The sequence below is a fragment of the Gracilinanus agilis genome, chromosome 2, assembly GCF_016433145.1.
Source record: "Gracilinanus agilis isolate LMUSP501 chromosome 2, AgileGrace, whole genome shotgun sequence".
NCBI classification, from domain to species: domain Eukaryota; kingdom Metazoa; phylum Chordata; class Mammalia; order Didelphimorphia; family Didelphidae; genus Gracilinanus; species Gracilinanus agilis.
Window position 1 is genome coordinate 54,252,589 of NC_058131.1, and position 13,989 is coordinate 54,266,577.

The 13,989-nt window shown below is 43.9% G+C and overlaps 1 protein-coding gene across 1 annotated transcript in view; it reads right to left on the bottom strand.

The window, feature by feature from the left end:
- The window catches only part of JPH3 (junctophilin 3), a 150,771-nt gene that overhangs the window by 11,817 nt on the left and 124,965 nt on the right, over window positions 1–13,989 (bottom strand). Inside the window, exons 3-4 of the mRNA XM_044659397.1 lie at window positions 12,425–12,549; window positions 5,813–6,714 (exon numbers count right to left, since the gene is read on the bottom strand). Coding sequence (XP_044515332.1) covers window positions 5,813–6,714; window positions 12,425–12,549 — 1,027 coding nt within the window. The remainder of the gene's footprint in view (window positions 1–5,812; window positions 6,715–12,424; window positions 12,550–13,989) is intronic.

The window sequence follows — 13,989 nt, forward strand, 5'->3', positions numbered from 1 at the left end:
TAAAGGTTTGAGAGAGAGAGAGAGAGAGAGAGAGAGAGAGAGAGAGAGAGAGAGAGAGAGAGAGAGAGGGGAGGGGAGGGAGGGAGGGAGGGAGGGAGAGGGAGAGGGAGAGGGAACAAAGGAAAGAGGGGAAAGGAGAGAAGAAGAGAGGAGAAGAGCCTTTGAACCCAGAGGGCCGGGGAAATGTTATTACTCTCCACAGAAATAGAGAAGTTTAGAGGACGGTTGGTTTAGGTGGAAGGTGGCTAGTTTGGTTTTGAACATTTGAGTGTTTAATATCAATAAGATACTATGCTGGAGATTTCCAGGAAACAGTTGGAGGTGTAGTTCTAGACTTTAGGAGAGAGATTGGGACTGCTTTGTCTTGTCCCTTCTGTCTATATTCTCTCCCTTGTTATTCTTGTTGACTCCCATAGGTTCAATGATCATTTCTACATAGGTATTCCCAACCCTACTTAGGTATATTAAGCACTGCTCTCAGAGGGAATTAGCATCTGCCACCAAACCCCTTATCCCTAAGCCATGCCCTCCATGAGGGAGGAATATTGGAAGAGATAACTTCATGATCCTCTGATCTGACTGTGGGTACCATATTGGATTGTATTATTAGCTTGTTTTCATGCAAGACGACATCAATTCTGAAATTCATATCTCCTCAGTAAGCCGTACCCTGAGGGATCTCTCCTTTCTTCTGGTTAGAGATGGTGGGCATCTGGGACCCCTTCTCAGATCCTACATTTAAGGAAGGGGCCCAGGGAAGTCACCTCATCACCTTATCGTTTCCCATTTGGCTGAAAGACTTCAATACACTCTCCCTCTCTACTCTCCTCCTCCAAAAAACTTTTCAAGTTCTTTTTATATGCGGTCTTCTCCTATTAAATTCTGAGCTCTTTAAGGGCAGAGATGATCTTTTGCCTTTCTTTTAATCCTCAGAAATTGGCCTGGCACATAGTAGGTGCTTAATGAATGTTTATATGGCTTCAAGACCACCTCTGCATCCTCTTGATCTCCACTTTCTACTTTCCCACTGAAAGAAGCTCATACATAATTTAGTGACCTAAAGAAAACAAGAAGCTAGTCCACACCCAAACAGAGAACATATTTCTTCATCCTTCACCCTGCCAATCATCAGGCTTGTCTGAAAATAGCCACACAGTGAGACACACGATCTCACGAACATATATATCCTAGCTGTTTTGATGAGGAAAATAAAGTTGTAAGTGGAAGCTGGTATTTTGGTCCCAGCAGGGGGAAAGGGGGACGGGAAGGTGTTGGGGGGGGGGACTGTATCTTTATGTGTAAGTATATGTGTGTGGAGGGGGCAGGAATATTTTAAGAATCAGCCAACTGGCAAGAATGACAGATGGTCATAGAGACTTCAGGTAGAAGCAAAAATAGGTCTGCCTTGCGACAGGACAAATCTCATGGATGCAGCACCATCTCTGTGAAGATGAGACATGTTCATTCCCCCAGATGGCCTCCTAAAGAGGGACTTCCTGAGAGAGACATAGAGGAGTCTCAAAAAAGTAGAAAGAGACAGAAACAGAAAGAATAGAGGATGAAACTTTCCCATCAGGACATGGAGGTTTCCCACTGATATGATGATGATGATGATGATGATGATGATGATGATGATGATGATGACAATGTTGACAATGATGACCACAATAATAATAATAATAGCTAAAATTTTCATAGTTCTTTAAAGTTAGAAAAGCACTTTACATATGGCAACTCATCCGATTCTCCTAAGAACTCTGTAAAGGAGATGCTTTCATTAGCCTCATTTTATAGATAAAGAAACTGGGGTTAAGCAAGGTTAAGTGACTAGCCCAAGATCACAAATCTGGCAGAATTTGAACTCAGGTCTTCCTGATTCCAAGTCTATCATTTCTATCCCCTACCACGTCTAGCTACTGAGTGAATGCAGATGTGTTTCAGATGAATTACGGAGGAGGCAACCAACATGGTAGAAAGAACACTAGGATTGCTAATAACAATAATAATAATATTATAAATAGTACTCTAATACATTATACATTATTTGGAAACATGTAATTATATAAATATTGAATTATGTTTATATGTAATAATTCATTTGTAATTTAATATTATAATTACATATAGAACATAATCTCTTATATTACAATGATACCAATGATTGCTAGTATTTATATAGGACTTTAAGGTTTGCAAAGCACTTGAGCAATGTTATCTCATTTGATCCTCACAACACCCCTGAGAGATAGGTGCTATTACAATCTTCATTTTTACAGATAAGGAAACTGAGACTAAGAGAGGTTTTAGTGATTTGCTCAGGGCCATCTAGCTAGTAAATGCTTAAGGCCCAATTTGAACTCAGATCTTTCTGACTCTAGACATTTCTTGTCTCATGACACCTGAGAGTGATAATATCTAACTAACCAGGTGGCCATGGAGAAAATCATCTCATCTTCCTAGGGAGCTACAAAGAGAAGGGCTCAGGTTAGATAGTCATGAAGATCACTTTTAGCTCTGACATCTTAGGGGTCTAAAAACTCTTATTATCCTCCCCTTTGAATGTGCTCCCTGAACACAGGGCCCAGCTTTCTTCTTGTGTATGACCTGGACAGCCAAGGAATTGGGAGTGGAATAGAGTCGTGGAATCCCAGCGTGTCTGACCTGGAAGGGACCTGAGAGATAAAAGGGAAACAAATCACTAATCCTAGTTCTGAGTGTGAAATTCCCTGATGGGAATCAGGAGACTCAGCTTCAGTTCTAACTTTTATATCCAAATGTAAACCTGAGTTATTATTTGGCAAATGGGAAAACTTTATATTCTTATGGTAAAATACAAAATGCTATTTATATAGAATTTAGAATCTAAATGACCAGAAAGTTCACAATTCCCCAAAGACTGGAAATTCCTGCTCTCTCTTAGAACAACACTTATCCTCTGTATGATGGAAAGCATAATAGAAGGAGTATTGGCTCTAGAGAACTTAGGGGTTAGAATTCCATCCCTGATGCTTATAATATCTGGGTGACTGTGGGAAAGACACTTAACTCATCAGCAAAATTAGGGGGAAGGATTAAATGACCTCTAAAATCCCTTCAAGCCACAGACCTAGGATTCTTTGACAACTATGAGCATCCCAGGACCCAAAAAGATTTTGTCGTGATCAGTCAGTATGTATTTAGTGCATTCTAAACTTGATGAGTAAGCCACGTGTGATCTCTCGGTCAAACCAAATATTCAGTCAATTGGAACATTTTAGTTCCCAGCTATTTTGGATAAATGAAAGTGTTAAATTCTGGGCAACCATGGTTGTAGGTGGTGAGAACATAGGGAGGCAGGAGCAAAAACATTGATCTTCAGAAGTTGGCATTCAGTGAGGACCTGGGTTCAAATCCTGCCTCTGAGACTCATTTGCTATGTGATTCTGAGCAGGTCACTTAATCCCTTTGAGCCTTGGAAACCCTGCACCTGGATTAAACCGATCTCATAGCTAACCTGTGGGTGTGCAGATGAACTTGAGCTAACAGTCCTCCTTGTATTCCCAAAGAGCTAATGGAGAATCTCTCCCTGGTGGCTGAAATTGGAGCATCTATAAAGGTCTGGTCCAAGAACCTCCCAACAAAAAGCAAGTCTGAGCCTTAGTCTCTTCATCTGTCAAATGGAGATAACAACATCTGCCATTTTTTGTTTCACAGCATTGTGATGGCCAACTAAGATGATGTGTTATCCTCATTTTTGCTCCAGGTACTGCATCCTGATACATTTTATGAGGCTAATACCTGAGAAGAATATAGGGAACAAGATGAGGTTAAATGCTCTTCCCATTTCTTCCTGATAGGGCTTGAAACTATCCCACTACCTTTGAGACTATACCAGTGGACAAATCATCCCACCTCTTTATTGCTCCAGTTGAAGTGAAAAACATCCCACTACCTTCAAGACTATATACCAATGGATAAGCCATCCCACCTCCTTATTTCTGCAATTGATATGCAAACCAACCCACTTACCTTTGGTGTCTCTCTGAGCCCCATGGAGGGCCACGCCAAATGCATCCATGCATCCTCTGAACACTTGAGAAGAATAGCTCCCATTTCTATGGGGTTTTAAGGTTTGTGAAGTGCTTTCGGCACAAGCCTGAGAGGTAAGTAGTGCAAGTATTATTATTCCCCATTTCACAGATGAGGAAACTGAGGCTCAGAGAAACTAAGGGACTTGCCCATAGTCACACAGGTAGGCAGCATCAAGGGAAGGATTGGAACCCAGGTCCTCTGACTCCAAGTCTAGCACTCATTCCATTAGACCACAGTGTCTCAATTTTGTATTAGAGTTCTCCATCCCTGTTTATGTCATAGCTCCTAAGCTCCATGAGCTCCCCCTTCCTACCTCTGCCTCTTGAACCCCCTAAAGGCTCATCTCTCAAGAGCTCCTTCCTACCAGAAGTTTTCCCTAATGCCCACTATTGCTAATGCCACCTCAATTTCTATGTGTTTATAGCCAGCTGGGTATGTATTATCCCCATATGTAGTAGAATTTCATCTCCTTGAAGGCAAGGGATATCTGATTTTAGACTGGCATATAGTAGGTACTTAATAAATATTTGGCCTTCCTGGGGCTCCTCAGAGAAATCCATCTCTCATATCTGTAACTTTGCTGTGACCACCCCTATGCTTGGAATTTATTCCCTCCTCACCTTGACCTCAGAGAATCCCTTATATCTATCCCGCAAGACATAGCCTGAACACTCTCTTCTACATAAGAAGCCTTCATTGCCTTCTTTCACCTTCCTTCAAGATCATAAGCCTGAAACTCATGGCTCCTCAGTAGTATCTGCCCTTAGTTTAGGGATAGGGTCTCTCTATGTAATTAGAGAGGTAGAAAGTAGAGAATGGAGAGCTCTTCCCTGATCTCCCACTAGGGAGAATGCTCAGGACAGCCATCTCCTAATTTCCCATCTGGCTGATCTCCTGGACTCTATCATTCCTCATTCCCCAGAGTCCTCTGCCCCCCTCCATTCTTGTTAAGTGTTATCTTCCCTGATCAGATTGTAAGACTATCATTTGCCTTTCTTTGTATCACAAACACTTAGCACAGTGCCTGGCATTTAGAAGGCTCTATGAAATGCTTATTGATTAATTGTTGAATTGAATTGAGTAAGGGCAGGAACTGTACATTAACCAAACTTCACATCTCCCTCCATTCACTAGCATAAGGCCATGTACACAATCGGTGCTTAATAATTTATCAAAATTGCCCACTTATACACAGCCCAGGCAGTTCAGCACTGAGCAGTTTCCTGGTGAAAACAATAAGTTTTCTATCCAGTGGGCTGCCATTCTTTATTGATTCCTTTACCTGGCTCCTTCTCAATCTCAAAGACACAGCCCACCTTTGCCAGGATGGCTCAGCAGGGTAAAAGGAGACTTGTTTGATCACACCTTAGGAAGTGAACCTAGGGATAATGAAGGTAGCCAGGAATCCAGGAACCCCAAATCTAAGACCCTGCTAATGGGGAGACCATGTGATACAGTGGGAAAAAAAGCATTCAATCTTGGAGAGTCTGAGCACCTGGGTTCAAATCCTGCCTCCAAAGCTTATGGTAGCCTGTGTGACCGTGGGCAAATCACTTTCCTTCCCCGGGCCTCAATGTCCTCATCTGTAAAATGAGAGGAGAGGGTTTGGACTAGATATCCTCTGTGGTCCCTTCTACTAAATCCGAAATCCTCTAGAGAGGATCTCCACCATCATGAGAACTACCTCATGGCTGGCTCTTCCCCCAAGCTGAAGAAAAAGAGACAAGCTATACTCACTTACCGTACTAGACTTCAGCTCATCTCCATTTTCCTCATCAGATTCTAGTGCAACAGGTAAGGATTTCTGGGGTGGGGAGAAGGTTAAGTCCCATCTCAGCAGCCGGGGCTCGGCTTTGTCCCCAAGCCTTAAATTTTCCAGTTTTTGTACTGTGGGTTCAGCAGAAGATGACGGCCTAAAATTCTCCTTATTTTGGGATTTGGACCTCAGTCTCTGCACCCCGAAGCCCCGATCGTCGGAGCGGTGATCCTCCACCAAGCTCCGGCAGGCGCCCGCTTTGCTGTAGTGTCTTTTTTGGGTGTGAACCTCTTGCATATAAGAATCCATCCTCATGAGGGGCTTCATCTCCATCTCATAGTTGCTGAGCTTTTCATCCAACTCCAGCAGCCTGGTGCTCCCTGAGCTGTGGTTGTTGGAGCGGTGGTGGGAAGTCCATGAGAATGGGGTGGGGGAATCTGCCCATCTCTCCCGGGGCTTGTGGTTCCCTGACGGATGTTTGTGACCTGAGCTGCGGCCACGGTAGTCATCCCCTGGCTGGCAGCTCCGCAGGGCACCACTCTGCACCCCTCTTGCCCCACCTACCTTCTCCTCGCTCCAGCTGTTGGGTCTTAGGTAGTCCCCTCCCCGGCCCTCCAGCAACATCTGGATCTCCCCACCTCGCTCTTCATCCACGGAGATCTGCCTGGAGAAGTGGGCGCTCTTGTTTCGGGAGGCAGGGACTGGTGGTGGCGTGATGGAGGGGCTGGCAGGGAAGCTCTGGAGGGGGCTGTCATCAGGGGTGAGGTCGGAAGGGGTTGTGCCTTTCCGGTACAGCTCAGGGCTCTCTTGCTGCAATGGGGTCCCTGTGGAGATCACCTCGATATCGTCGTTCGAATTCTGACGCTTTGGCCTCTGACATTCAAGTCCTTTATAGAGGAGGACATAAAGAAGAAACACAAGGTCAAGGTTACCCAGAGAACCCTGGGAGATCCTAAGTGGATAATCTTATCTGAGGAAGACTCAGAGGATAAAGAGTTGTAAAGGGCTTGAAATAAGAATGGAATGGGGCAAAGAATAGAGTTAGTCACATGGAGTCGGCTGTCAGGGTAAGATTTTAGTGACAACCCACTTGTTGGTCTCCCCATATTAAAAGCCACAATATCACATGATGGCCTCATTCTCTATCCCCTTTACTATGCTGAGTCCTCTTGCCTAACCTCCAAACAATGATATGAAATGAATTATCAGTGACATCCAGAGCTGTGGTTCACCTTTTTCTGACCCATCAGTTATTAACAGGAAAAGAGAAAGAAAGAGAAGATCATAAAAATAGTTAAAACTGATATGAACTCTTTCAGTTCTTCAAAGTACTTACCAATCTGTCATATTCCTTTGACACCACCAATAATACCATGAGGGAGGCAGGCCAGGTATTATTGTGCCCATTTCACAGATGAAGGAATTGAGGTGCAGAATAAGCATAATAGGAGAAAATGATGTATTTACAGAGTATGTGTGTTTAATCCTGTTGCTAATTATGTGTCCTTGGACAAGTGATTTAAGGCTCTTGACTCTAGTCTCCTTGCCTACAAATGATGGGATGGGACCAGATGATTTTGAAGATCTCTTCTAACTCAAAATTTATTAAGTTACATGATTTGGTCAAGATCACACAGCTGGTTAATCATAATACAAGAACTAGAATCTCCACCAGAGGACTCCCCTCCGGACTCCAAGATTACGGTCTCCACTGCACTAATGGATGTTAAATCTTCAAACTGGTGAACGCCTTAGCCAACTTGCCAGGGATTTACTTTTGTCCATGGATGTTTATGTGTGTGTGTGTGTGTGTGTGTGTGTGCACACGCAAGCATGTGTGTATGCACGCACCATACTTGCTGCCTTTATATTTGGGAGTTGGGGAAGATGGTCATGAATAATGTAGAAACAGGTCATCAAGAATAGGAGTAAGCCTGAAAAGAGTCTTACAGCAATGGCAGAGCCCAAGGTATGGGTGAATCAGCCATGTAGGATTGTCATTAATAAGGTAGTGGATATACACGTAAAAAGAGAGCTCATCTGAGCACTCATTGACTTAGCATGGGGCCAAAGCCTCATTCTGGGCTTCACAACTTGGGAAAATACAGAGGAGCTGAAGAAGATACAGAAGAAAACTAGGAAGGAGACTAAAAGGCTGGCAAAAGGTTCTCTGAGAAAATCTGAAAGAAGTGGAGTTATTTATTCTAGAAAAGGAAAAGTTGGAAGGGGATAGTTATAATGTTAAGAAAAGTTAAGGATCATTAGGACCCACTCAGGCAGGATAGGAGGAGAGGAGATTAAATTGCAGGATGAGAGGTTTAGATTAGATGAAAAATTTCCCAATCTTGGGAGTTGTTAAATATTATCAAGTTACTATAATATAAACTCATTCTCCCACAAAATCATAATAGTTTCCCCTCTCTTGGCTTCAACTTCCTTTTCTGCAAAATAAGGGGTTTGGACTAAATGATCTCTAAGGTCTCTCCTGTTCTAACATTCTACCAATCTCTAATCTCTATGGCATCCAATGTTCTGGGATGCCTGTGGTCCTGTTAGGAAACATGGTGGAATCATAGTAGATAACATATCCTTGAAAGCAGGGGTTGTCTTTTTCTTTCGTATTTTTATTAGTGCTTAGTTCTTGGCACATGGTTGGTTCTCAATAAATGTTTATTGACTGACCAGCATATCAATATTCCTCAATAACATCCTTAAGGGCAAGGATTGTCTTTTTTTTTCATTTTTGTATCCTTAGTCCTTAGCACAGTGCCTGACACAAAGTAGACTCTTTTAAAAAAAATCCTTACCATCTGTTTTAGAATTGATACTAAGTATAGGTTCCAAGGCAGAAAGTGGTAAGGGCTAGGCAATTGGGGTTAAGTGACATGCCCATGTTCAAACAGGTAGAAGGTATCTAAGGACAAATTTGACTCTAGGACTTCTTGTCTTCTGGCTCTCTATCCACTGAGCCACCTAGCTGTCCCATAGATAGTAGGCTCTTAATAAATGTCTATTGATTGACATATCAGTGTCCCACATCTTTGGATCAGAGGACTTAGAGTTGAAAGGAGCATTAAGGATGATCTAATTCAAGCATCTTATTTTTGAGATGGGGAAACTGAGGCCATGAGACAGGAAATAATTCATCCAGAATCATACAAGGTAGTAAAATCAGAGCTGGGATATAACCTAGGTCCTCTGATTCCAGAAATCCATTATTTCTTGGTTATACCACATGGCTTCTCTGGCTGTCTTTTCCCAATGGGCCCTTTCCTCCTCCTTTCTGCTACTTTATAGCTGCTAAATAGATTGAACTATGTTTGCAAAGTGAATGAATGAACCATTTAGGCAATTCTAAGAAGTAATCTAGAGGCTAGCCCTATCCGCAGCCTGTTTCTTCCTCTTCTTCCCTCTTCTCCCCAACCCCTCAAACAGCTAAGCCCACAAGAACACTATGGGAAATAGATTGGCCCCTGAAGTTCCTTCTCATATTTTTTGTGGTCCTCTATCATTTTATTCCATCCATCCTATGCTCAAGGGACCTCAGAGACATCTGCCAGTTCCCAGCTGTCCCCCTAGGACACCCTGATCTCTTCTGACCCCTCCTATGCCCAATCAAGCCTTCACTCCAGCAAACCATCTCCAGCAATGTGAGGATATTTAAAATTACATTTTAACTGAGCCATTCACCTCACCACAGCCCTATGCCATCTGTTCAGGATCTAAGAGGACCAAGTATGCTGATACCCCTCCATCGCTGCCCTCCTAGTCACAAGTGAGATGGGCCCTTGCCAGATTTGGTGGGGAGGTGGGGGAGGAAGAAAGAACTGCTAGTTTGTCTTTAAACCTGCTGCATGGCCCTGGCATTCCACAGGTGGCACAGGGTCATTCTACCAATGCCCCTCAAGGTTGTTGCTGCACTCTCATTCTCCCAGCCCAGGAAGCTCTGTAGCCAGAGACCTAGAGCCTGGTGAAAGCCCCCAAGGGAGGGCACTGGGAATAGTGCCTGGGGAGGGCACCAGCGAGAACACCTGCAGGAGGGCGCTGGTGGCAGCCTTGTGCCATACTGCTCAGCTTCAGAATCCTGCCTTTGAGCAGCTCGCCCAGCTGGGAAATGATCTTTGGCTAAAATTAGTTCCCGAGCATGTGATATTCCTGGAAGAATCATTGTTAAAATGCAAAACAGTACACGCAGTCTTTACGCTTGGATTCAAATGTCTTTGTTCTTCATACTCCCTCCCTGGGACTTCTAAGGCACCAGAGCTAGCCAGCTCCAAGTCCTCCCTGCCTGCCTCCTGCACCCACAGGCCATTCAAGGTTAGGGGGATTGTAAACAATTCAGCCTTCATCCTAGCCCCCAAGGCTCCCAATTTATGCAGAGATTATAAAGATGGAGGATACCTTCATAGCAGAGTTGCTAGAGTTGTAAGGAGCCCATCTACATAGAACCCTCAACCTTTACAAAAATTGGCTGGGTCTCCTGATAAATACAACTCTCAGGATGGTTAATCCAGTCAGAGATGCCTATGTTTTCTCATTACTGCCCTAGCTGCTAGACATCATCCCATCCAGCCACAGTCTGCCCAGGGATCCTCTGGCCCACAGCCCCAAACTATGATGAAGAACCAAAGACTTAAATGTCAGATTTTGGTTTGAGCATGTTGGCCTTGTAAGGGCTTTCACAGAGAAACAGAAAAGACACTGACGGTGGGAAGACCAACCCAGGAACAAATTAAAGGTAAGAAAATGATGCATTATCTAAAACATCACTTCAGGAAGTAATATGGAATCAGAAAGGTGTCTGAGTAAAAGATGTTCTCTGGGAGAGGATCTATGTATTTGTGAAAATAGAGGCCTTGTAAAATTAATTGGCTGTCCAGGAGCCAAAGTAAAATTGTAAGAAAGAGATGAGTTTGGTATTATGCAATGAGATGGAAAGGGAAGGGAAGGGAAGGGAAGGGAAGGAGAGGAATAGGAAAGAAGGAAAAAAAGAGGAGGGGCAAAGGAAGACAGAAAGAAAGGAAGAAGGAAAAGAAAAAGATAATCATTAAAATAAGTAAAGATATACAAACAAAAACAAGTTCAGAAACAGGATACAAAGAAACAGGCTTCATCTTGTTACTCTCTAATTAAATTTCATGAACACTTTTCAAAAACAAAAAATATGTAAAAGGATCATATGCAGTTCTCTTTACTGATTTTTCTGCATTTTTAAAAATGTCTATGTTTAACGATTGTTAAATTTATCATCAAAAATTTAGAGAAAACCTTGGATAGTGCAGTGGTTTGAAAACCTTGTCTTTGACAAGCTCAGGCCCACAGAGGTTCTCAAGTGTTTCTCTTTAGTTCTCCCAAGAGAAGGCCCAGACAAATGGCCTTGTGAGGAGGTCCGTGGGTGCTTAGCTATGCTTCTGAAAACCCAAGGCATTCCAAATACAAAGTGGAGTGAGCCTAAGAGGTTAGGGCTGAGGGGGAGAGGGAAGGAAGCCCTGGAAGAGGACCCTGGAAGAGAACACTTTACCTTTTATGAACAAGGAGAGAAGCTGTTGGGGAAAGGAAGGCTTGGAAGAGACAAAATGGCAAGTCACTAAAGAATTGATCCCAGAGTCAGGAAAGACTTGGCTATGTTCACAGCCTGCTGCTGATATACCCATGCGGTCTATCCAGAGAAAGTCAGGCCAACATGCCTTTATGAAGTATGGTTCAATTGCTTGATGTCTCATTCCCCCCCATGATTCTAGGATCTCTAAACCTGCAACATTACTGATCTTCCCTAGGTAGAGGGAAAGTCATATAGATAGATGAGGAGTTGGAAGGGACTTCAGTGACCTCATTCAACCCCCTCATTTTCGATGAGAACGTGAGGCCCAAGGAGTTGATGTGACTTGTCCAGGACCACATGTAAGAATTGTTGGAAGTGGAATTCAAACCCAAATCCTCCAACTCCAATTGTTCCTTCCATTGTATGGTGCCATCTCCCTCCCTGAGCAGTCATCCTCCTACACCAATGAAATCAAAGAAGAGAGACCTCAAAATCTCATTCTAACCAAATACTCCTGACCATGAGTGCAGAGAAATGCACACACACAGACACACTCTCATGCACATATGATGTGGGTGGCATTATAGGCAACAACAGTAATCTAGGATGGTGAAGCCCAGACACTTTCCTGACTGCTCACTCCCAACCTAGGAATTAAAAATGTCACATAAGTGTGGAAAGAAGGAATCTGACAAATCCAAAATGTTGTTTGGTTTTCCACCAGGAACAAGAGGCCTCTGCAACGTATGAGGGAAAGGAGAGGCCAGCCATGCAGATGACAACATATAGCTTTATACACCCCACCCCATGCAACACACACACACACACACACACACACACACACACACACACACACACACACACACACCCTAGGGTCCAAGAGCAAAGCAGAGAAGACAGGGTTCACAGAGGCTGGTGCCAGGGAAGATGACTCAGGGAGGAAGGATGGACAGACCGGCTGGTACTTCTTCACTTCTCCAATGGCCCTTTGCCCCACTGGCCTCCTGCCCCCAACACCCAGGAGCTCGCTGAACCCCAGCTCCTGGCCAACTCACCATTTTCCCTGTGCTGGAAGGAAGGCGAGAACTCTTTGGCAGTGATCCTGGCCATCCGGGCTTCTTCCTGGGCTTTCTGAGCCGCGGTGAGGGCCGCCTCCGCCTTGGCCCGAGAATGGGAGGTCCTATGTAGGTGGGAGAGACAGGGGAGATGGTGAAGCACATCCCAGAGCCATAGGCTTTGTAGGGACCTTGTAGGGCCAGCAAAGTCAGCCGATGGCCAAGCAGGGATTCCCTTTAGGCTAACCAGAGAAGCAGTGGTAGGTCAGCCTATGCTTGAAGGTCTCAGCTAATGAGGAATCCATCCCCTGCCTCAGGGACAACCCCTTCCACGATGAGGCAGCTTTAAGGCTTAAGAAATTTTTCCCAACACAGAGTTTCCACCTAGTGCCCGGTGGAAACAAAGAAAACAGATTCATGGAGTAAGAACAAGTCACCACGTCCAACATCTGCATTTTATAAATGGGGAAACTGAGGCTCAGAACATTTAAGGGACTAGCCCAGGTTATATAGCCAGGAAATATCAGGAGCAGAATCTGAACCCAGGTCTTCTTGATTCTGAGCTCTGCACTCTCTCCATTATACCACACTGAACCCCTCTAATAATGATCACAGCTAACACTGATCCAGTTGAAAAAGTGCTTTACCAAAAAAAGGTCATAGACTGAGAACTGGGAGGGACCAGAGAGACTCCAATCCAACCTTATTCTCCTGCAGGGGAAGAAACTGAGGTCCAAGAAAGAAGGGAAGAAATAACCATGAATGGGCTGGTTGCAACCTTGGAGGCTAGACTGAATAAGCACCTGCTTGGCTGCCCTGCCACCCATCAGGGCAGTGGCAGGAGGGACCCACTCCAAGAGGGTGGTAGCTCCTTCTTCTTATAAAGAGGCTTCATTGAGAACAAATGTCTATACATCAGGACCAGCAGGAATAAGTACAGATTTTCTACCTGGATGGTGCCAACTCCTTCCTGCTCCGTGTTCTTATGAGAGTCCAAAGAAGGAACTACTGAGGACTAAGGGCCCTGAGAATATGAGATTTCAAGCTAAAAGGGACCCAAGTCTAGCATCTCAGTCAGCCAGTCTGTTAGAAAACATTCATTAAACACTGATTTGCCCAGGCACTGTGCTAAGGGCTGAGGATGCAAAGAAAGGTGTGAATGTGGTTCCTGCCTTGAAATAGCTTACATTCTATTGGGGAAGACAACATGCAGATAACCAGGCCTATACTGTCTGTCTATCTATCTATTTATTCATCCATCCATTTACCTATCTCTGTCTATCTATCTCTGTCTATCTGTCTGTCTGTCCATTCATCCATCCATCTGTCTGTCTGTCTGTCCCTCCATCCATCTATCTATCCATCTATCTATAAATCTCTATGTGTCTATCTATCTGTTTCTGTCTGTCTATCGATCTGTCTGTCTCTTCTATCTTCCATCTATCTACCCATCCATCTATCCATTCATCCATCCATCTATCTATCAATCTCTCTCTATATATATATACATATACATATATATATATCTGTTTGTCTGTCTAGCTATCTTTCTGTCTGTCTTTTTT